The sequence below is a fragment of the Ooceraea biroi genome, chromosome 9 (assembly GCF_003672135.1).
Source record: "Ooceraea biroi isolate clonal line C1 chromosome 9, Obir_v5.4, whole genome shotgun sequence".
In the NCBI taxonomy this organism is placed as follows: domain Eukaryota; kingdom Metazoa; phylum Arthropoda; class Insecta; order Hymenoptera; family Formicidae; genus Ooceraea; species Ooceraea biroi.
The window spans coordinates 13,140,732-13,166,015 of record NC_039514.1 but is presented as its reverse complement, the minus strand read 5'-3'; the positions used below and the strand labels follow the sequence as shown (position 1 = coordinate 13,166,015).

The window sequence follows — 25,284 nt, the reverse complement described above, 5'->3', positions numbered from 1 at the left end:
TTCGTATCAAATAAAATCTCAATTTTTACGCATTTTTAAAACGCGATGAAATATAGAAAAAAATTACAAGTCAGCAAAAGTGAAATAATCACTGCGTTTTTCTTGCAGATGTTGGCTCAAAGTTTATTAAAGACGGATTCAACTAAGATCATGCAATGGGACTCGGAGAATTTGCCTGGGCCAGTCGTAAGTGGCAGCGAAACTTCATCGGATGAGGGCGAACCCATACCGCAGCATGCGCTTAACGCCCAATATGCGAAAGTGACGGACGCAGATGTCTCCCGATCATATCATGTGCCAATCGCTACCGAGGAATCGAAAGCCGTTAACGACGTTCGTTTGCGCAGTCCACAGTTCAATCAGCAGAGGCGCGATTACGCCATCAATGAGCAACGGCCGATCCCGGCCGGTTTTCCGGCGGAGGATGCCAGAACGGAAGATATGCAATCATACAAGTGCCAAGTTTGCCCCATATCTATGCGCACCGTAAACGCATTGCAAGTACATTGTTTTGTTGAACATAATATTGAAACGGACTCTAGTACAAATATTCACGGGGATCGGAGCGCGGGTAAATGCAGCAGGGAAAAAGAGAATACTCAGAAAAGAATCGCAGAGGAATCCGTGGTTAAAGACGATCACGGTAGACAAAGAATAGAGGATACGTAGTGCCAAAAGGATATAGTGTGCTAAAAAGTCTTTCGTACAGTGTGTTTGCCATACTATTTAGAGAAATCGCGCGGTTATGATAATGTATTATATACGAACTACATCACAGATATCCTACGAAGGAAAGTCTCATTACATCCTAAAGAAACATCTCAGTAGATAGTGTGATTAATGACGCTTTGTGTCTTGAGGAAAGGTTTCTTGAAAAATTATTGCGTTAATACACGTTGGACACTTGTAAAGACTTAGGCGGGAGAGGATTGTGCATCACTCGCACAATTAAAGAATTGCATGTGAATGTATGTATTCGCAATTTTATGTTGCATAATATAATTACCGTTTATAAAACGCACAATGTTTAAACGAACATTTCTGTGTGAAGATTTTACAAAAATTATCAGCAAAGTCTGAGAGATATAAATACCACAGAAATGTTGTAAAATATGTGTAACGGTAAGAACTAAAAAGCACTGTCTCGATTACGTTTCTTCTACTACAGAACTAGTTCACTTGTAACTACCTGTTCGTGCTATACAAGTGACTTGTATAGTCCTCGTCTAAGACTTTATATTGAAATTGCGATATATATATATATATAGTGGAAGTAAAAAGTAATTTGAGTGTATGAAGATTTGAAATGATATTTATATATGATAATATAGCAAACATAAGGTGCAATGGACTAGTGATCGTGTATTTAAAGTGCAAATGTTGCATTGAGCATGTTGAAGAGTATTCTAATATCTCAAGTTAATTATACTTTGAAATGTGAAAGCATGAAATGAAGCTTAATATATATATATATATACACGTAACATATATACATATATATATATATTTGTATGATATTAGTATATGAATAATTCTGCAAATTATTGTTGATGTGCGAGAGAAAGAGAGAGAAATGTGTTTGTATCATATTTATGTATAATATAACGCGCGGAGAAAATTATGTCATAGTCTCTATTATAATTTTAAGGAATCATCGATATAGATATTAGAAGCTGTGTCGGTTGCTCAGATTACTTATAAATTTAAGTGTTTTTATTCACGCGGGTGGATTATGTAGTTTCTATTCTGTTTTGAGAGGTTTTTTTGCAGGCAATTTGGATGGCGAGTATTTAGTTTAACTTCACTAGTGGAGCATTGCGCTGAATATTCAGTTATCGTCACATCCGAGTGTTATCCGAGGACGCTTATAAGCTATTTTAAATCTCAATTGAGATCGATTGTGCTCGCGCTGTTACATGGTCTGAGGGACCGATTCGCTGATTCTGTTTAAGACATTTAAGGAGGAACCGCACACCTTCCAGCTACCTTCCAGCTACCGTATCTTATAAATAACTGTCTGTCTAACGTTATGCGCGCAGATCTTAATATCTCCACTCAAGCACTCGAGAATATGTCTTTCCTATACCGCATAATCAGACTCCTGTTATCACGACTTGTACCTAGATGTGCTTGAGCTAAGAGTAACAATGATACGGATATAGAAAACGACCGCACAATTGTATACAATGAGGTCCAGTCCGAGTGATCGTCACTAAATGATATCAGCATGTAGCATAGTCTAACGTAGTATTTTGGATGTATATCTACTACTTGTAATTCTGTCGATTCGAAACCACGAAATTACGTACGAGCTTCCAAAGGTGTGTACGTGTGATTGTATGCACCCGAAACGCCAAGCCAACAGTTTGCGTTCACAGAGGCTATCAGGGAACACGATACGGCTCTCGTGCATCGCGATCGATTATCAAGATGAGCGGTAAATCAAGCTAAATCGCCAACCGAACTTCTTCATTTCGGCTAATGATTCAGCTTGATAATATGGATTCTGTTTGATTACATGTTATTCTTCCGCGCGACGCACCGAAGTTTTTGAAACTGATATACGCGTGCGATCGTGCGTGTATGCATGCGTACACGTGACACATATCGCATCGCTCCTGACTGACTGCTCGTGCGCGTACTTATGCGCGATTCCAAAAAGTGTATTTTTTCCAAATTGCAGATTTATTATTTTATTTTTATATGTATATATATTATTTTATATTATTTGTATTATAAACATAGATATTGACGTATACATATTATTGCATTAATATGTATGTTATATATGATGTATGTATGTATATTGCACATTTACGTACATATATATTACACTAATATATTTTCGAAAAAGTTAACCTGTTGGTAGAGGTTTCATGCATTTTTTTTCACGCGTGCACAACGAGCGTGTCACTTACATATCAGATCCATCGCTCGACATTCATCGAGGCAATGGATAATTGTGCGCGTCGTCGTTTCGAATCTAATGGCGTAGTGCAAGCTGAACGTACTTCGTAACGAACTTACAGTTTGTCCGGATGACTTCCGTCCGCGCTGAGATCCTAGTCCAACGCATTACGTGATCACTGATGTTGAAACTCGCACTTGTGGATATTACCAATCGCCAAAACCGAGATCGCACGCGAATAAAACTCGATCGCGATCGGACCAAACCTTATCGATGAGAAACACGACGCGGCCTCCAACGCACTGAACATAGTCGCGATTCAGTTTCTCGAACGTGAATTGCGATTGAACTACTACGTTATGACATCTAAAACATCTTGATTAAACGTATCGCGTCGAGCTTGAAAGATAAAAATCATTAAACTGTTAAAAAAATCGTTGAATTTTGTAATTTTTTATTAAAAGTAATCTAACTTCTAACATTTTGCTTATATGATGATGCATGGCTTCAGAATTGATTGATGACGATTCATGCTTGAACTACATTAAAAAATAAAGCGCGAAGTAATTTTGATGAAATATGGCTACCGCAGATGAGAAGCATCGCCAATTTGAAATCTGTCTATAATCATAAATAACTTTTTGAGAAATAAAATGATAAATATGTGAAGCTTTCTTAATGTGAAAGTCAAAGACAATGAAAGTAACTATAAAATATCTTAAATGCAACTGAAATATGCTTTATATTATACATATTGCAATCTTAAATGCAACTGAAAAATGCTTTATATTATACATATTGCAAAATTAGGAAATTCGTGTACAAATTTGTGTAAATGCTTCTTAATGTGTTTCAACGCATAAGTTCCACAATGTTCGAGTACGGATTAAATAATTTATATCGCGACAAGCACTGAAGAAATTATTTTGCGAAAAACTAATAAGTTAAACTATCTGAAAAAAATAATGCGAGTACAATGGCTAATATCTGATAACAAAAATGACGACGCACTTGTTATCGAGAGCGTGTTACGCGCTCGCGTGCAAATTTGACGAAAAAGGTTGGCTTGGCTTCTTCCAGACTCAGTATTAAAAGATTTTGTGAATAATGCGAAAAAGCGAGAGCTCGACTTTTATGCGATTCTCTCTCTCTTTTGTAGGTGGTTTTATGCTGATTTATTTTACAAAGCTCGGATCGATATTCGCCTGATCTTGCGAGGAGTATTCTCAACAGAAATCTCCGTTCGTCCCAGCACAGACAGCCTCGCTCCCTCTCATACTTTTACGGATGATTTGAGCTTTATGGGCACACGGTGTGAACGATGACACTCATAAATACCTGGCGATATAGTATTTTACATGTATTATAGGTAACGTAGATCTTTAAGATTTTATAGATATTTTTTCGTGTGTGTGTGTGTGTGAAAGAGAGAGAGAGAGAAGGGAGAGAGGGACGTATAAGAGGGAACATCTCGTTTTGTAATCACGCGAACACGAGTCGCGTGCTTCTGCGATTCCAGGCTGCTGCTCTGACGAACCATTTCTGGTTTATCGCGAAATCTTTTAATTGAAATCAATTCATGTCGGGCTTTTTTGTCCGTCGATATCAGATAATGGGACCGGAGTAAAAATTTTATAAGCGTATACTCTCGAAAAAGTAGCGGGAAGGGTGAGTTTTACAGAAAATGATGCCAACGAGTATTGCCAGTGTCATCGTCATTTCTCTTCCTAATTCTGTGAGCTTTGTTAAACTATCAATGAGGATGTAATTTTTATTTATTGTAAATAAAAAAGAAACCTATTGTTTAAAACATTTTATAAATATATAAATATATATAGATATATATATATATATATATATATATTATGCATTGAGTCGACAACAGAACTGTCAAGCGATAAGAACGCCTATTCATCGACCTGAAGATTGTAATACGAATTGTACGGAGAAAATTCATGAGATAATATGAATACGACTCTTTGTACAAGTGATTTTGCAAGAGAACAAAAGTACAACTTTAGGAACAGAGGCAGTGATATGTGGGATAGGAATAAAAAGTTAATTTCCAATAAAATTATGTGCACACTCTTTTTATTAAAAATTAAATGACCCTTATATACGAATCAACAAATACTTTATGATACAAGAAACGATAATGGTCCATTATATCGTCATATCATCTGTAACATGTATGCTTATCGCGCATCAAATACGACAACTAATAGAATAAAATTAAGGAAAATTTCGAAATTTTTATTTTATTTTGACGGATGAACAATATATCTGAAAATAGGAAATAGACTATATGTATTAAGCTAAAAATATTAAAAAGGATACGTCTTTTAGTGCGCTTCTTGTACATGATCCTGTATCCGCATTCCCTGCAGCGAATCGGATCTCTGGGACGAATCTCATTGTCTTGATGACACTCTAAAATAATGGATTCAAAAATTATTTCTCTCTCATAAAGCACGTTTAACTGTTACATATGTATATACGTGATATTACGGAAACTCCAGATATATTTTAAAGAGACACGTTTGTCAATTCTGCATAAACAATAAAGACAAGTTATAAAATTTAATCAAGTTTGGACATGTTAATACGATTGCAACAAAAATCAACTGATATCAACGTTTAGAAAGGAAAGAGGTTAGGTTAAAAAATAAATACGTGTTCGTTACCTCCGCAGATGTATACCATAGCCTGTTTCGGTGTAGATTCAGATTTACTGGATTCCATTTTAACAATATTATATTGATTATATAAAGAATATTTGTATTATCTATATTATTTTTATTATCACGTGTGACAGAAAGAGAACTCGTCTAGAGAAATCCAAACAGTGCATATACACCTCACCGCTCGTCGAATGCAACATGGCCGCATTCAGCAGTAACATTACTGCTCAACAATTGAGTAATGTTACTAGATCTTCCGCTGACACTCGAGGTTTGTTCTTTTTCGCTGCACTTCTGAACTAGTGCCATAACTTATCGCATCAGTTCAGAAGTGCAGCGAAAAAGAACAAACCTCATATCTGAAGAGCGCAGCGGTGGTTTTAGTTTGACCATACATTCATAGATGGTATTAGTAGTAATGTTGCAGGTTGGAAAGAAATTGAAGAGAATATTAATTTCAATTAGTAAAAATTAAATTAAAAGTAATTAAATTAAAAATTGAGTTAATATAATAGAAATTGAAGAGAATGTTAAATTCAATTAGTAAATCATGCAGTATTTTCTATTGAGAAAACTAGTGCAACAATGAATGGTGCGCATTCAGTACGTACAATTTTTTGCACCACTTTTGTCGGTAAAACATTAAACAGTGAAATATATAAACTGATTTTCATAGTGAAAAATTAAAATTGGCACTTAGTATATTCTAGTAATGCACTAGTTTTTTCAATAGAAAACGCTAATAGTTTTGTATATTTAAGGGGAAGCTGGAGTTGCTAGTGAACTATTTTTTCACTATAGCGATGGTAATTGCAGTTTCGAAAATTCTCTTTATTGCTTGTGCAGAATCAAAAATCCTTTTCCACGAATGAAGTATAGATAGAAAGAAAGCCCGCTCTACAGGACTTTATATTCAAAATGGAAAAAAGTTAAAAACTTGCATTTGTCTTTTCTAACTTTTTTCCATTTTGAATATAAAGTCCTGTAGAGCGGGCTTTCTTTCTATCTATACTTCATTTGTGGAAAAAGATTTTTTATTCTGCACAAGCAATAAAGAGAATTTTCGAAACTGCAATTACCATCGCTATAGTGAAAAAATAGTTCACTAGCAACTCCAGCATCCCCTTAAATTCAATTAGTAAATCATGCAGTATTTTCTATTGAGAAAACTAGTGCAACAATGGTGCGCATTCAGTACGTGCAATTTTTTGCACCACTTTTGTCGGTAAAACATTAAACAGTGAAATATATAAAATAAACTGATTTTCATAGTGAAACATTAAAATTGGCACTTAGTATATTCTAGTAATGCACTAGTTTTTTCAATAGAAAACGTTAATAGTTTTGTATATTTAAAGTGGAGTTGCGAGGTCTTCAATTTAAAGATTATTTGTCATTCCTATTGATCCTTAATATAATATAGTTAACATACAAAGTTTTGGAACACAGATATTCATTATTTTTAACGAACTCAAATGAGTTTCTTTTTAATCTTGTATTTGAGATTTTTGATTACCCTGCTGCTTGATTCTATTCTAATTATTGATGTAATTTGAAGCATATGTATAGTGTTGAGACCTCTCAGTGTTGCGAACTATTTTTTGCATATCGATACTTTTCATCGATCGTCAAAATATCGTCGAAAAACATGAAAAAATCTATCAATCATATGTAAAGTCACTATCATGACATTATTATTATACTTCTTATATGAAACTTGTAATTAGATAATCTTTTCCTGCACGTATCGCGTTGATTGGAAGACCGTGCGTCTAATTTTAAGCGGGTGACATACTCGTCGCGCCACGCATGCGCCTCAGATTCGGGAGCGCGCGGGAAAATCTCCCCGGCAACAGAGACTGCCTCGTTCCCAGCATCCGGCACGGCCGGCCAATGGCACCGCTTGGCAACGAGCAGCGGGATGAGGCGGATAGTCGCGATTGGTCAGTCATCGCGAGTGAGGGGATGCGGTAAGAGCGGCGGGTCCGAGCGCATCTATCGGCGGAATAAAGCTTCGCGGAGGGCGGCAGAGGGAGAAACGACAACGGATGCGTGCGCATTCTTCACCCCTCGAATTGCCTCGTGCAGTTCAGTGGCAATTAAGCGAGGGTGGGAGACGCGCGTTGTCGGAGGCAAGCATGGCCAGGCGAAAATACGCGTGAGGCTGGAATTCGCGAGTCGCGCGAAAGTCGACCGCGGTGAAAGGGTCGATCGTGAACGACCGATCCGTCGTTTACGAAGCGCGCAGGGGGGTGCGTTCGTTCGCGAGCCCGTGGCTGCCGCCGTCGCCACCGCTGGAGAAGTAGGGGGCGGCAAGTGAGACGAGTGGAGAGGGAGAAGAGAGAAACGCGCTTCCCGCGCGACGCACACGTGAGCACAACGGAGCAGGGAGCGCAGCGCTGAGCGACGCGGGCCGCGTGTTACGGCGATGCGAGCGGTTATGTCAGAGCAAGATCGCGCAATGGATGCAACTGGGGCTGACTTCGCGGCATAGAACGGTCCGTCGAAGACGCAATTACAAGGGACGGTCGGTACCGCGAAGTGACATTCCGTGTGATCGATATTCGCGTCTGTCGAGTTATCCTCGATGCTCAACGGTCGTTGCGAGGGCACGCAGTTTTTTTCGCGCGGTGTAAACAGGCGAGTGCGCGAGAAGGACAGATAACGCCTCGTCTGGTTTCGTTAGATTAGAACCTAATTGTCCGTCGGAACTCGGTGATTTATCGCATGACGAATATATTGTACTTGCAAACGTTCGCGCGGTCGTTACTCAACAGTGATACGACAGTGACGTGAGAATCATCAAGATGTTGATAAGTTGCTGACAGAAGTGTCGATGTGCCTCGCAACAGCGGAATCCTCGCGAGGATGATGGAGGAAATGGAAAGCGTGCACGTGAATAGCCAGACGCCATGCTTCGCCGTCGACACCAGCGGTCATGGGTCTCATGGGTCATGCGACAGCATGGACAGCGGTTACTTGTCCACCCTGACGCCGCACACGAGCAGCTACGTATCATCTGGCTACCGGACGCGCTCATCTTCCGGATTGGCGTTGTCGGCGAAGAAACAGCACAGATTCCGGCCGGATGCTTTGCGATGCGAGAGGCTGCAGAGGCGTCGCCCCAAGCCCAATTGCTTGTCGCACACCTTGGAGACTGATTATACGATCAGCGACTGTTCCGTCGAGGATCATGGGTTGTCGATGCTGGAGCCGTCGTGCACGGATGTTGGTCAGAGCCTGGTGCACTCGACGCCAAGCGGCCACAAAGTCCACAATGAGCGCGGCAAAGCAGCGCTTGACAGGAACTGGAGGACCACGGTACTCATCACCCCGGCCTCCATCACGGACTTCCGGCTCATGTCGCCGTCGCCGGCGGTGCCGTCCTCGTCGTACGTGGCCACGGAGCCCATCCAGGAGGAGGATGTAGAGATGAAGCTAGTCGAAACGCTCAACGGTGAGGCGCAACTGGTGTTGACGCCGCCCCGGCTCCGAATCCCGGTGCCGCGGATCGCGATCTCGCCGATACGCAGAAGGAGCAGTCCCATCGCCATTACGTCGGCGGAGAATCGGAAGCTGCGCGAGCTGTACATCACCGACCTGGCCGCCGCGGCCGAGATCAAGCCAAAGAAGCTGGATTTCAGCCAACGCGGTCTATCTGCGGTGCCGCGGAGCAGCGGCAACGGCAATGAAGCTATTTCGATTTACGCGGGTAAAGAAAAGGTGGATTTTCTGTCGCTTCTCGGAGAAAAGAGCAACCACCTCAATGTAGTGTCGAAGATTTTCTCGTTCCTCGGGGATGAGGAACTATGTATCGTTGCTAGGGTGTCGAGCACCTGGAAGCAACTGTGCGAGAACGACTACATTGCTAATAAGCGAAGAAAGCGCTTTCTCCTGAGGAAGCAAACTATCAAGGAAAATGTGAAGATAATAATGAAGAAGTCGAAGGGCGAGGAGGATATGCAGACAAGCCCCAGGAGCCGGCACTATGTCAGAAAGGGGTGTCTGATAGATGTGAAGAATCTGTTGAACACCCAGGTGCAACGGAAGCCACCGAGCAGCCCGCCCGTGTCGCCGAGCAAAGTCAAGTTTCACTCCTTCGTCAAGGTGAGTTGATTAATTCTCATGGTGATCATCTCACGCTGTGCTTCCGTTGAAGCATCTGATGATGCGAAAAAAATAATATTTAACATGCTTAAGGATTAAATCGCGAAATTGAATTGAATGAAATTGAAATGGAACTTGAAATTTTAAACGAGTTGCATCGTATTGCATCGATGTAACCACGATGCAATTTCAGGAGCACGGTCTTTCCCGCGTGCGCTCGCAAGCGGGAGGCAAGTTTGCGTGAGAAAAATTGCAGCAAAGTCAATGACTGATACAGAGTGTCCCAGACTTCAAAGAATCGCGCGCATCACACTTCTCAGGGTTCTCGTGTTCGATAATGCAGGCTGTATTTCACGAGACTCCTGTTCGTCGTGTTTATCTCTCGCGAGATAATTTGCGCCAGTGTCGGATGAGACGCGCTCGTCTTTTTAATACAGACGATAGACGTCTTTCATTCTAATTGAATAATAATAATCTACGAGGTAGCTCGGTTGCGCGAATAACAGAGGAACGGCTGCGTTTGGTCGATAGTCCAGCCGATTCTTGACAGCATTACGTCAGCAGATTTAATCTATAATATACAAAGTGTTAATCACGATCGTGATTATCTTGTCTTAAGCTGCTGAGCATTCATGTATTTTTCCAACCCCGCATTAGGACACTAATTTATCTTCTTCTATCAGTCTTTGATATTTTATTAATAATATTTTTCGCAGATTTAAGAATCTTGCAGCTATCTGTCCTATGTAATATATTGGGTTGGCCAAAAAGTAATCGCGTTTTTTTATATAAATAAAAGGCGAATTTTTCATGGGAAACAAAAACTTTATTAAACAATATATTGTCCATTTTGTTTAATTATCTTTTGCCATTTTTCAGGCAACTTCATGATTCCGCGCTCAAAAAAGTTCTTATCTTTTTCAGCAAAAAACAATTCCAACAACGATTTGATATCCTCATTAGCAGTCAAGGTTTTACCATTCAAGGCGTTTTGCAAAGAACGAAACAAATGGTAATCTGATGGTGCCAGGTCTGGCGAATATGGTGGATGTGGTAACATCATGGTAACACATCCCATCCAAGCTGCAACAATTTTTGACAAGTGACCAAACTTGTACGTGGTCTAGCGTTATCATGGTGAAACACAACACCTTTGCGATTCACCAATTCTCGACGTTTCTGTTTGATGGCATCATTTAATTTATCCAGTTGACGACAGTATACGTCTGAATTAATGGTTTGATTCCTTGCAAGCAGCTCAAAATACACAATACCTTTAAAGTCCCACCAGACTGACAGCATAATCTTTCTTTGGTGAATATCTGCTTTTCAAGTGCTTCGAGCAGGTTCATCACGCTTGCTCCACCATCTTTTTCGTTTGACGTTGTTGTAGACGATCCATTTTTCGTCGCCTGTTATCATACGTTTCAAAAATCGATCATTTTCCTCACGTTTCAAAAGAGAATCGCAGATGTCAATACGCTTAGTGAGATGAATTTCTTTGAGCTCATGTGGTATCAAAATATCGAGCTTACTAATGCATCCAAGTCATTTAAAATGGTTTTCAACACTCGATTTCGATATGTTAAGATTCTCAGCAATCTCTCGTGTCGTTAAACGCCGATTCGAATCGATCAGTGCCTTTATTTTGTCATCATCAATTTCGATTGGCCTTCCTGAGCGTGGCGCATCTTTCACATTAAAATCTGCAGATCGAAATTTAGTAAACCAATTTTGACACTGCCGCAGTTTTAAAGCATCTTCGCCATATACATGACATAACTTTTTATGAGCTTGCACAGCGTTTTTCCCTTTTCGGAAGTAATAAAAGAAAATATGACGAAAATGTTCTTTTTGATTTTCCATTTTGAAATCGACGGCAAACAAACAATTGTTAACGAAATCGTGTACTTTCTTTTTCTAAAACAAGCTTGAATCGTGAGTTGTTAACCTACATAATGAATTTGCGGTTTAGAATGAAGTTAGTTACATTTCAAGACATGTATGTCCATCTATTGGAAAAAAACGCAATTACTTTTTGGCCAACCCAATATAAAATATGGCGATTTATGTAGACTGAGAGTGCAAGAGTTCAAATACCAGTGGCGAATATATTCTTTTGTTCTTTTATTGTCCAGTTAATGAGAATAATTGATCATCGCACGATCGATCGTTCCGTTGAATCGCAAATACATCACATTCGGCGTGAGCGTCTAAATCCTAATTAAGGACGCCGATTCGACTGTTCCTCGTCGTTTCGGCGCTCGTAATTCTCGCGAGAGTAGAAACACGACGGCTAATTGCCAAGTCGGCGATAATCGATAGCCCGGTAGTCTCGGGATCCTTGGTTTCCTTGCTTAAATTGGCGTTCGCGTAGTTCGCGTCGCGAAATCGAATCGCGGTCGGGTAATTGTTTCGATTGCGGAATCATTACTTTGACGTTGATTTATCGGCGTTTTGGCTTTGAGCCGCCGCGAGGGATAATTGCTTCGTGGGTCGTTAAGGCTCCGAGATAAGCGAGGCACGTCGACGCGAGATCGTGCGGAACTTGACGGATGTTCGTTTCTCCACGATGAGATTCAGCGCGTTCCGCATAATCTCCTCTGCACGGCGATTGAAATTCATCTTGTGACGCTCAGATCATCACCTTTCAGCGATGATTGGAAAAGCGAACGGTGTGATGATAAATTTTAGGCTTCACAGAAGAAGCAGACCATAGAAGCCGATATAGAAAATATCTTTGCATCAGAGTTGCAAAGTATTCACATCGTGTTCACACTGTGAAATCGTGTTGCGCGCGCTTCGATATCAAAAGAAAGTACTGAAGCAATTAAGCTAGCGCCAGACTATGCGCGATTGGTAATTCGCGATTCGTGATTCGTATATTTGTGAAATGGGCAGGGAAAATTCATCGATTCGTCATGTGCGATTCACCATGATTCGTACTGATCGCTAGCCGAGGGATTTTTTGACGAAACTCAAAAGACGCGAAGGCACCCAGGAGTCCGGGAACCGTCTCGTAAAATACAAACGACTCTCGTAATTCCGCAAGAAATTACGACAAGCACCTCGAAGTTTATGTAACGTTCGTGAATATCTCGTGTGGCATGTTGTGTCATTTCCGCGCAAATGTTCGCGTTACAATTCCCGTTGAACGTCCGTGAAACCGTGCTGCTCGCGCGCGCGTCTCCTCGAGCCAAAGCGGCGAAACAAACGCGGTGATTTACTCGCGGAAATCAGTCAGACGGCCGCGTGAAGAATCGGTGACAGTGATGTACGTGCTTTCTCGTAGCCGTCGTCGCCGGGGTTACCTGCCGCCCGCCATCCCCCGGCCATTTTCTCCCGCTCTTTGTCTTGTTCTGTCTCTCGCTCTCTCGTTCTATTCTTCTCCCGCCGTGCGAGCGACGCGTTCCTCCTCGCATTAAGATTGCGATAATGGATGCAGTGGTATGCCTCGGGATCTTTCGTTGTGCACGCGGAACGATATTGAGAGCTGCATGCTCGCTCGTGTCAAAGCCGATGCCGACTGCACGTCTGCATCGCCATTCTTTATCGCCGCAGACAACGATAAAGAGCGTATTGTCGATCTGCACGCGCATCGCATCCCGGTTACGAGACGGATTACAAACATTCACAACAAGAATGCAGTCTCTTACAACGAAGTAGAACATTCTTGAACAGGATGCAGAATCGTATCTTGTCAGGTTGTTCAATTCTGCTGTAATACATATTGCGCGATCGATTTCCATCTACTATCCTTACAGTTAACAATGATATATTATAAATGCGAATGTTGATTTGCATTTAAGTCGCGAGTAAGAAAATGATGATCTTTGTCGGATGCAATATCGGGCGATGGCTAAAGTTATCGAGTAAATTTTTTTACTTCTCTGTGCGAGAGGTACATCGCGCTCGGAAGATATCACTGGGGAAAGAGGCGTCGATGATTGAGTTTTTAAGAGATCGCGAGATTACGCGGGGAGGCAGCTTAAAAAATTGCGATGCGAGAGGCGGTCGGATCGTAAATAAATTTCGATGCGATCACGACGCGTTGCAAAGAAAAATCGACGTTAACGTGCGCGCATCGGATGTACAGCGTTGGTTTAATGCTCTCCGCCAAAATTGAGCCCGGCGGACGATATATCAGACGGAGGGTCCGTCTCTCGTGCACGTCCGTAAAGAAAAGAGAGAAAGAGTATGCGCCAACGTATGCTTCTTCTCTCGGATCGCGAATTGCCGCCCAGCCTGCGGCGAAAACCGGCCACGGAGAACAATGCGAATATATTATCGTATCGGGCACTAAAACAAAGGACGCGAGCAAAAAAGAGCCCTTTAGTCCTTTACGACAAGACAATGCGAAACCACGAGCGCGTAATGCGAGTAAGAACCGCTTTTAACCGCAAAACGTGAAAAATGATTGTGCTACGTAGACAGAGACATTAATATTAACATTACCTGACTACTATAATTATATTCAAATACGGCGGAGGGGCTCGCCGACTTTGTAAGCTGATTTTATCTGGTATCGTGCGCTTACTTTGCATCGATACATCATTTTGCGCTAACGTACTTTTCTACGCTTAAATGTTTGCAGGTTTGAATTACAACAAGAAGATAGCTGAATTCTCTCGGGACATTATGCAATATTTGCATTAGTGACAAGTTCCCACAGATTTACGAGTATAAAAATCCGAGCACGGTGCTGTCTCGTTCCCGTGCATTTCTCTGATTACCTTGGGCACCCTTAACCTCAGACGACCTTGCGGGATGCCGTAGAAAGTTCCGTTCGTGGGATCGAGGATCATGAGAACGCGCCCGGCATCATCCCCCTCTTGATCATTCTGTCAGTGATGCATAACTGCATGACTAAAACCGTGCAGAGTCGGGCGATTGTTCATTTCATCTCGACCAACGAGAACGTTGGTCTTTTAAAACACAAATATTTTCTTTCAACTTGCACTCGGTCAATCCTGTTTCTTATTCTTTAAAGAGTAGAAAAAACCCTATCTTTTAAGAATACTTTGGACCGCAATATCTAAAAATTTTAAATATCTTCTGCAGTGTTGTAAGAGTAAGTAAAATTACGTTTCATTGCAGCCGATGCTTACTGCCAAAAAGATAGAGTCGTGTTTCCGGCTAGTATTATATAATATCCGTCTTTTTATCGCGATTTGGGGGACTTAATTTCACGACAAACCGGACGAAGACGGTTCCGCAAGCGGGGAAGACGAATTTCGTCGAAAGGAAGGAAGAAATTGTTGCTTAATTAGTAACCGCTGTGAAGAGCTCGTTGAGTGGCCATCTAACGTTCCTGACTGCGCCTGGTGCGAGTATTTCCTGTGAAAAGGAAGACGTCTCCTTGCGCAGCCCCCTTTTTCCGGTGGGTGCCTTGACAATTTTACGGAGGATACGTTAGAATCCGGTCGAACGAGTCTTCCGTTTCGGACTTGGAAGAAGACAAACCGACACGAAGACGGCTGACTGGTTTTTCAATGTCGTGTAATTTTGATCGTAACAACCGATGCAGTAGGACTCGATGACACGTGCAACCTCTAAAAGAAGAAATCTTTTCAGTGTTCTAAGAATTAGAACGATTAGAGAAATTACAAATATCGAAAGGTTTTTATGCATTTAATAAGAATCTCACATAAACGTCTTTCCTAAGAACGAGAAGAATCTACTGAAGTTACAAGAAAGCGAAATCTAGAGATCACGGTTATTAAGCTCTTGTTCTGGCGAACGATCAACACATTTAATTCCTGATTGCTCAGCAGTTTGTTACGCGATTACATACGCGAAATTATACGAACAAGAAAAAGGAAATGAAGAAGAATTTGCTGCCCGTTCATTTATTATTACTTCGCGTTTTATTTTATTTTTCCGCGCAACGGTCTCGCGTTGGTATCGTCATGTGTTTATATTGACCCACTGCTATGCAGCACCTGGCCAGGTGCACCGGGCCCCGGCTATCCTTCTCTCTCTCTGTCTCTCTCTCTCACTCTCTCGCTGTATGCTTCACGAAGCGTAAAGTAGTCGAGCAACGGACAACGGGAAGACCGTTTTATGAACGGGGTAAAATAGTATGCGCGAGCAAGCAACGCGTGCCATAGCCGCGTGAAAATACGCATGGCACACGACAGTTCCTAGGTATTTGCATTCTTAATTTCGGGCTAATTTCAATCGTTGTTCGCAGTCATGCACACGTACAATCGTACAGACGAAAACAACGACTCGTAATATGGACATCGATCTTCGACGAGCTTCCGTCTCAACTGGATATTTTTTAATTTTATGTAAAATGCGGGAAAAATAAATATACTGGATATTTTTTAATATTAATTTATTATAATATTTTTCTCTAAAATCACCGGTGGAGATCGAAAAGGAAATTGAGTTTTGCGAGGTTTTGAGCGCTCTCTGCGAAGAATTTTTCTACCTTATTCGCGAAATCCAAGGGATATTCCTCGAAGAATGCCTGTAGGGCTGCACCGTGCATCTTTGTGCTCGATACAGACCCGGGGTCACGCGCGATCGATAGCTATCGATATCGTGATTTCTCTTTCCCTCACTCTGCCAATTCTCCGTTCCTCTTTCCCTCGTGCTCGCACACGTGTGCAAGATTCCCCCGAGGTCGGCATGTGTGTGCAACGAGTTGCAGGCAGCAGACGAAGAAACCTCCTCCCGATCCCACGATCGTCCGCTCAAGTTGTCTCGGTAAAAAGACCAGGAATGTCTCGATAGTCCCCGATAAACGCATTAAATCGAATGCCCGACTGCCTCAACCCCTCACGTTCCGACAATGGTCCCTCTTAAAGCCGCCTAGCTTCTGCGAATCGTGTGCATGTGCAACATGGTGCGTTGTATAACTTGGAGAGTCATTCAGAAAATATCGTTGCACGGGAAAGAATATATTTGACTTACATGTGATTTTATGATCTTTCAAGCAAATAATCAAACATAATACTTCGCGTATGTATCTTAGAACTGATAAATGATAATAATAATAAAATAAATAATAAATATGTTAAAATAACATTTCTTATCATCGGACTTTATGAAGGCTATATAATACTATGCGATTCATGAATATTTTTACGACGTTCTTTGATTGATGGTTAAGATTGCATGCAGGCCGTTTCGCGCAAGTGCTTATTTTCCGTGGCTTAACATAACAGGAAAAAAAAAGTAACACGAAAGGGTATTATGTATCCTCCCAAAGATGAGGGCAGACTTGTGATTACGCGAACCCCGTGGTCTCACGATCTTCTCGGAGCTGCGAGCCCTTGGCCGTAGAACGAAGTCGTGACTCGATACACCGATAAACGCATTAAATAGCAGGGTAGATCGCATCATTGCATGCCTGTACCACGCATTCGGATTCTTGTAAAGAATAATTCGCCACAGAGGAACGCGAGTCAGCAGATTCCGCTAATAGCAGAGCATTAATCGCACATAGAAGATAAACACCGTCGGCTATGTACTATAAGGTGATTAATTAACGCCACATTTTTCATTAAGTGGTTTATATTAATATCTCATAAAATTATCTATAGTTACAATATAATGTACATAATTATAACATTTTAATCGATATTACGTACATGAAGACATATGGGCGGGAGTTTTTTCTGATTATTTATCAAACAATGTTCCACGTAATGGATTTTCTTTATTGCGAAATATTCAAACAGAAACTCACAATGCAAACGCTCATGAAAGTCGTGTTTAATAAACGTCACGCGCGTTATATCAATTATACAAATTGCCACGCAGCACGCGATCAATAGCGTTTCGTCTTATGAACACTTCGTTAACGAAAGTCACGCTGCTCGCTGTTTCGAACGCTTTGACAAGTAGAGTCATTGAATAAATGATTGAAAGCGCGGACACCGACAGTTCATAAATGTGCTCGGCGCAAACTTGACATTAAACGACGAACACTGCGATGCTTGGTTCTATAGGCTCGTAAAGTAGAGATATTGCTGATCCCTCGCACCTGCTGCAGCCAGACGAGGCTCTCGCCGGTGAACCGCTTCACGAAAAGAAACTCTTTGAGCCTCCCGATAATGAATGAAACATTAAAGCATGACTCTATCATAGATAACGTCGCATTGCTGTAACAAAGAGAAAATAATAACTTTTAGGGTCCGACTTATTAGGAGCCGACATTGTGACTATGTTTATTGATTTGATAGAGCGAAAAATATAAAGTTTTATTTCGTGCAGCATCACTGATATCATCAGACAGAGTTTTACATCGGCAGAATTTCGTCGATACTTTTAATTATGTGTGCTTCGAATAATTACGTTGTATTGTATTTCACTCTGAGGCTATTTCGAATTGTTCATTTATTGTCGAAATTGGTCTTTATAACCAGCAGTTTGATCAGTTGTGATGGAAATTGATGAAATTGTGATTCAATTGTGTAACAACTATTAAAATGTCATTGCATTTAGAAACTAATAAATATAATTTATAGCAGTCATAGATAATTTATATGTATATATTTTCTGAATAATTTACAATAGAGACAAAGACGAGCGGAGTGTCGCGTGCACAGCTGTTGCAATTCAGCCTTTTTTCCTTGGCTCGTTAATCTTGCACGGATATGCAGGTAGCGATATTAAGATACCTCGGTTCGTAGGGAAGGTGCTCATCGTCCTATGGCTCGTCTTCCTTTAAGGAAGTGAGCCGATCACATTAACGTTTAGAAAGGGCAGGACAATGTATAAATATTAATCGATTCTATTCACTGTTGTTTATGATTTCAATTCCAAAATGTTCACGTATATAAACACATACGGAGAAACGGTATGCACAATATGTACAATATTACATTGCATTACTATGATTATCCATTCATTCTATAATTTATTATAAAAATGTTCAAATACAGCTTAAATATCCAAAATGTAACAAATTTTATAATTCTTTTTATGTTTCGTACGATAAAAAAAGGTCAAATTGAGTGAATAAATATATTCATAAATGGAAACGTCTACAAAATCAGAATGGGAAAAGCATTTCGAAAATTCTATTAAGAATCGAGAATGTCGAGGTATCTGGACCGAGGGATGCTGAGCAGCTGACTAGAAGGAACGGCCATGTAACTTGGAAAGACCTGAATATATAACCTGTGGCCGTAGCGAGAATGTGGTGGTAGATGCGGGGTGGCCCTAACCCCTCGAAGGAATACCCACACGTCTCGACGCAGCCACGTCGTGAGAGGAAACGAAAAATTCGAACGCTCGAGGGTCGTGCGAGAGGATACGCGACCGCATAATAAACGAACCCTCTTCACCATGTCCGTTTCCTCCCTTTCCAGACGCGCCTCGAGCATGCTCGGTCACGTTTCCGTGGCATAGTTTACGGAATTGCTTGCACGATACGTTACCTCGTGTAGCTCATCTGCAAGTGCACGAATCGCATCGTAGGAAAACGATAATGCGGCGACATTCGTGTGAGCGAATACAAAGCGGACTGCGTGAACGCGCTGTCAAATTTCATTGTCACTCGCTCAACCCGTTACTCGATTACTCGCACACATGCACACGCACCAAATACCGAAAATGGCTCAACAATACAATTCATATCTATCTTTCCTTTTTTTAATTTTTTCGATTTCTTCATAAAACTTTTTACGAGTTGTTCAATTAAAACTAACAAAATGGTATGTTCCATCCTTCTGGTTTTTTTTATTCAATCTCTTTACATTCTTCTGAAACAAAACATGGCATTCACTTTGGTATGCGATACTATTCGATGAATAGGTAATTAACCAGTGCTTTTCCTCACAATATCGTTTTCTCGACGCCAATTTGTTCCTAGTCCTGCAGTTGGATAGAAGACTGTTACATTTTTTTTGTGTACTGCCTCATACTCGTACATTCTTATGCATATCTATTGTTTGCCGTACATCGTATGCAAGATGACACGGAGGAACTGTTTAAAATGTACCAAGTTCCGAAGGTTCGACAAATTCGGTGTGAATAAAGATTGATCTTCGTTGGGGATTTGCATAATTGAGCCGTAATTTATGGTGGTAGCAGTTCTTCGATAAATTATTATTGTGATCAATCTTCAAAACACGCTTTCATAAAATAATTTTATGTATTTTCACGCGATGTTTGAGAAAGGCCTAAAACTTTCATAAAAATATTCTTTTGTTACATTATTCTTATCTGCGACTTTATTTCTTCAGTTCTACAAAGCTGTAACATAACAGAGACTTGAAAGATAGTACTGCATACTTTTGCATTCGAGCTGATGATATCCGTCTGATTAATGTCTCTCTTCCGTCAATTTTCACATAAGAGCATTTAAATCAGTCTTATCATATCTCGATACTTATTTTTATCTGTATATAAACATGTTTATAAAAACATGCATTAAGACTAATTTCCGCCTCATCTAATTTAGACTGCCGTTACGAAAACGATCTGAAGCTTGTTGATCGATCCGAAAAGCGGACTTATTCATCGATTATGTAATAATCACGAGACGGTCTCTGAATGGGACAATGTCACATCAGCAGAGTCTTTCGCCGCGTTGCTACTTCCGGAGATATGAATTGAGGGAAAGAGATATATAGAGAGAAGATGTGCTCTAATCTTTCTGGAACTTTATCTCACATAGTAACAACTGGCGGACCACGTGCGCTCGCGTTGGCGCCGAAAACCCTTTAACCCTTCAGTGAACAGATAGCGCGCCAGGACAACTGTACTCAAAGCCGCACAGATTTATTACGTCCTCGTGTAAATAACGGCGCTCGCCGTCTACCTGTTCGCACGCTTGAAATTACCTGCATATACAGGAATGTCAGTCTCATTCTATTTTACCTCATATTCTGGAAAAAGTTGCAGTCTTATAAAGAAATCCATGGACTTATGAAAAGTATGACAAAAGTGTGGAAGATAGAAAATAAATATAAAATAATCACCAGATAGTGCAAAAATAAAAATTTCTAGGAATTGTAAAACACATCTCCATCTTTATTCATAATAATGTCACATATATTTAATTTTCCACCTTGCTTGGTCTCCCTTGCTTACTCCGTAAAGCAAGTAAATTATTCCATGAGTGAATTATGACTTTGAATTACTTCGAGGACTGTACTGCTTCAATACAGCTTGGCGATCTTCTGCCTTTGAAAAACGAGTTTCGTAGTTTCCTCAGGCGCTTCTTTTCAAACTGAAGCCTGAGCCTGATGCTTTGGCGCGAACGGACGCAAGTGAACGGGGAAGCAAGCTCAAGAGAGAACAGGACGAAGCAAGAATGAGCAAATATACGCTCGCGGCTGATGAAAAGAGGAAAAGGTAGCGGGAGGGTGGAAAGAGAGCGAGATACATGAAACGGAGAGAGAAGTGCTGCTGGAGGGCGGCTCCTAGAAAAGATAGGAACGAAGGAATGTATGACAGCTGCCCCTATCCCATGGGTTCGCTTTTGAAATCCCGTCTGGTGGCGTCTAGCGAGAGATGGTAATCGAATTGCCGCGAGACGAAGCGAGATGGAAGGCACGAGACCGACGACAAGTGGAAAAGAGAAAGATGCTCGTTTAAAAGAAAGAGATCAAAGGAGAGAGAGAGAGGGAGAGCCATCGAACACCGTACGAGGGAAGAAATCTCTCCTGCTTAGAACGATCAAGCTCGCCGGTGGTGCGGCAGCTGTGCGGCGCGAACGTTTTTGTCCCAAGTCTTTCTTTCTCTCTTTCCCTGTTTCTCTCTCTCTCTCTTTTACTTTTGCTCTTTGATATTTCCCTTCTTTTTTCGACTGACGCCCCCTTGTTCCATACGTGCCTCTTATCTGCGGCTCAGGATGATCCGTTCCTCGCGCGATTATTAAGCTGAGTTACGGCAAGAGGAGCGAGCGATTTATTCCTTTCCTTTCCCCTCAAACTCCCGACAAGAGATTTACTCGCGATAACCTTGAGTCAGATAACATGCCCGTGATAGCGAGATCGGGACCGTGGAAAAGCCGACGATGGTTCGTCGATTTTCCGTGCGCGAGAAGAGTCAACAGGCTCTATAGGCTCTATAGGCGATAAAGACGGTGGTGACAAAAAAAGGGGTCGTTAATCGATGTCACGATCCGTGCGGCGTGTGTGTCGTTGCACGCTCGCGCGCTGCATCAACAACGCGTACCACGTTGCACTTTGCGTGAGCGATACGCGTGACATTGTTCGCTGCAACGCTGATTCGAGCAACGCGGGTCCATTCGATGGCGGAGTGCCTCGGCACGCACGTATCGCCACAATAGGGGATGCTCGCGCGTGCAATTCCTTCATTGCATGCGCGCGCGCGTTCCCACGCACGTATGCGTGCATGGATGCACGCACGCACACGCGTACGTGCACGTACGCGCCCGTAAATATCTCGCCGCGTACTCGAAGCGGCGGAAATGCTCAACGAATGACGAGTCACCGTTTCAAATGACGCTTTACACCGTACGCGGCATACTAACGGCTGGACCACGATACACACCACTTACCGCTGTATCGCGTGGCTTATCTCCGTATGATTATTTACTGCAACACTTGGAACGCATCTCGAGCTTGTGCGCGCCGCAAAAGTCGCCAAGCCGATCACGTTGAATCACGTTGGCTTCGTCGTTCACCAGCATTAAGGGGGGAGCCTGCTTTAGAACGCTGAAAATAAGGTATATTTTACGAATTGTTTTTGGAGAAACTATACAGCGGATCATTATAAAACTTTGATGCATTTATTAGTACATGTTTAAAGATGAAAAAAATTATTTTTTTATTTGAATATATCGCTTGTAGAGGTCGTCCTGGAGAAAGCTTAGTGCAGCCGCGTTGCCGGCATTGCAAATTGGTGAGCATTCTCCTGCCTCCAAATTTCGTCTAAACTGAAAAATTGAAATATGTTCTCGTTATTTATGAATTCCCATCGTCGATGAACCAAAGAGAGAAGAAAAAAGTTGAAAAGTGTCAAAATGGTGGAGCTTAGAACACAAAAGTACGATTTTTAGGCAAAGTTTTTGAACTTTTTCATGCAAAAATAATTGTTTAACTTAATGTTTTTATGAATATTAAAGGTTCATCGACGATGGGAATTCATAAATAACAAGAAAATATTTCAATTTTTCAGTTTGGATGAAATTTGGAGGCAGGAGAATGCTCACCGATTTACAATGCCGGCTGCACTAAGATGCCTCTAGGACGACCTCTACAGGCGATATATTCAAATCAAAAAATAATGTTTTTTATCTTTAAACATGTACTAATAAATGCATCAAAGTTTTATAATGATCCGCTGTATAGTTTCTCCAAAAAAATTCGTAAAATTATACCTTATTTTCAACGTTCTAAAGCAGGCTCCCCCCTTAATAAGTTTTCAAATGAAAACTGGAAGTAATTCTGTTCTTTTTGTTGCAAACGCTTAAAGTTAAACATAAGAAAATACATAATTTCTAAAATGTATCTATATTAAATTTGTTTAAGTGATAGTATCTTTATCAAAAATAATGTATATTAAATATAATTAAATTCGTTGGAATTCAATTATATTATTATTATATTTAATTAGATATGGATATGGATATATCGAGCTTCTGACAATGTTTTGTGTACTCGAATCTCTTTATACATACTTTTAATTACAAAATCATTTCAAATCAGCAGAAGTTGATCAGCGAGAAATGATATTAGGATCATGGGCTATTTACACGGCGCTGCTTTCATTCGTTTTGACCAAGCTTCTTTACACGTCAGCGAATTCGCTGGTAAAAACTTCTTCTAGACGCTCAATTTTTAATCGCTAGCGTTAAAACTTTTGAATTCGCTGCGTCTTTAGTCACTACTATGAAGTTGAGCATGTTCAATTTTAACGCTCTCGACTTAGCAGCGGCGTCAAGAAAAGCTGCGTGAGAAGACAGCAAGAACGACTTTTGACGCTTCTCGCTGGCTTATTTTATCGCGCCAACTTCTTGCTCTCCAAGCTATTCTATCTCGGACAAACTTAGAAATTACTCTTCGGTAAAGGTGGACATGTTCAACTTCATAGCAGTGACTAAAGACGCCGCGAGTTCAAAATTTTGAACGCTAGCGATTAAATCGAGCGTCTAGAAATTCTTCTACCAGCAAATTCGCTGGCGAATAAAGAAGCTTGCGATTGGCTATTCCCACAAAATTCTCGCTAAAACGCTGGCGACTTCACACTGTTTGCCAGCAACGTGTAAATGATTTAAATAATTTAACGCTAACGACTTTGTCAGTCGAAAATTCGCTCTGAAAAAGCGAGAAGTTGGCGATGAAAGAAGCCAGCGATAAGCGTCAAAAGGAGCTCCGTCTAAATTACGCTTAACAGAAGTCACGATTTCCAAGGCGAGTCGTTACCGAACTGCAGCTATTATAATGCTCCGCGAAATGTATCCGTTGGAACATTGAGAGAAACTTTTCGTTCGTTCTGAACGGCTCATCTCCATAAGCTCGCCGAACCTAACGCTAATTTCGCTTTTGATGTCAAGTTTCTTCGACCTCGACTTAGCCGCGCATAGATATTTCGCGATAATTATTCATGGACGAAGGTAAGGAGGTCCCTTTGGCGCCTTTTGTCAGCCGCGCCGCCTGTAAATCCCACATCTCCTTTTCTCGGAAACAGAGAAGCGAGAGGAGGTGGCTGTCGATAGGACACGAAAATTTCTATCCGGTCAAGAGAGAAAGAGCGAGAGAGGATTAGGAGAGGTGGTGGCGGGTAAAGGAACTCACGGCGCGAGCGGATCAGCGTCCGCTGTTGCTAGTTGGCCAGATTCGCTACGTCATCGCCCATATGACTGGTCCAAGTCACGTGACTCGCAGCATCCCCTGATCCTCGTTTCCGTCGAATCCGGTCACATTTTTGATTGATAGATGCACCGCAAAAAAATCAGTAAGTGATCGCTGAACGAGCCGAAGATCGATTGATAATTTCTCATTCAATTCTTGCGCGCATTGATGATTTCTTATCCAATTATACCTGCGGCGCTTTTGAGTGACATATAATTTGATTTTTCGTTAAGCATCAGAAGCCATGATCGAAAGAAAGATGTTATTAGTATCAATTTTAATTGTTCGTAGTTTTATCTTTTGTCTCTATTGGTTTTTAGATCTGATTTAAAAAATTAGCAACTGCTTCCAATCATTTTTCACCGTGATACATATAAATATCATATATCACGATGCACGATAACTTGTCGATATCAACTTTGTGCTCCAATTTCTTAATTAAGTATCAATAATTAGATTAAGAATCTTTAATCACTATTCATTCTTCTCACGATAATAAAATAAAATATAAATGTAGCAAATAACTAATAAATTTATTCACAGTGAATAGCGATTGTCGGAATCGTTGTCACAAAGATCCGTAACCATCAGAATGGATACGTTAATCAATTAAATTTCACGCTTAATTATGAGAAATGTACAATGCCACGCGCGATTGCGACAAAAACGAGAAATACGGTCGGTCGCAGAAACATTTATGCAAATTTATTTCTACCTGGAAAGAGAGATCTTTTCGCCTAGTATTTCGGTTACAAAATCCGCCGGAAATTTGGAGAAACGTGTATAATTTCGGGCATTATTCGGG

At 41.1% G+C, this 25,284-nt stretch overlaps 3 protein-coding genes across 4 annotated transcripts in view; 2 read left to right on the top strand and 1 right to left on the bottom strand.

The window, feature by feature from the left end:
• LOC105277352 (transcription factor HIVEP3) overlaps positions 1-4,718 on the top strand; it is a 33,272-nt gene extending 28,554 nt beyond the window's left edge. For both annotated transcript variants that reach the window (XM_011335641.3, XM_011335640.3), the window contains exon 8: positions 109-4,718. In XM_011335641.3, coding sequence (XP_011333943.1) covers positions 109-669 — 561 coding nt within the window. In that variant the 3' untranslated portion in view covers positions 670-4,718. The remainder of the gene's footprint in view (positions 1-108) is intronic.
• Positions 4,719-4,984: 266 nt separating this feature from the next.
• Positions 4,985-5,789, bottom strand: LOC105277355 (DNA-directed RNA polymerases I, II, and III subunit RPABC4). Its single transcript, XM_011335642.3, has 3 exons — positions 5,593-5,789; positions 5,246-5,338; positions 4,985-5,126 (listed from the first exon to the last, which is right to left on the bottom strand). The coding sequence occupies exons 1-3, from the start codon at positions 5,648-5,650 to the stop codon at positions 5,104-5,106; spliced, it is 174 nt and encodes a 57-aa protein (XP_011333944.1). The 5' UTR covers positions 5,651-5,789; the 3' UTR covers positions 4,985-5,103.
• Positions 5,790-7,655: 1,866 nt separating this feature from the next.
• LOC105277356 (F-box only protein 5) overlaps positions 7,656-25,284 on the top strand; it is a 40,409-nt gene continuing 22,780 nt past the window's right edge. Inside the window, exon 1 of the mRNA XM_011335643.3 lies at positions 7,656-9,696. Coding sequence (XP_011333945.1) covers positions 8,458-9,696 — 1,239 coding nt within the window. The 5' untranslated portion in view covers positions 7,656-8,457. The remainder of the gene's footprint in view (positions 9,697-25,284) is intronic.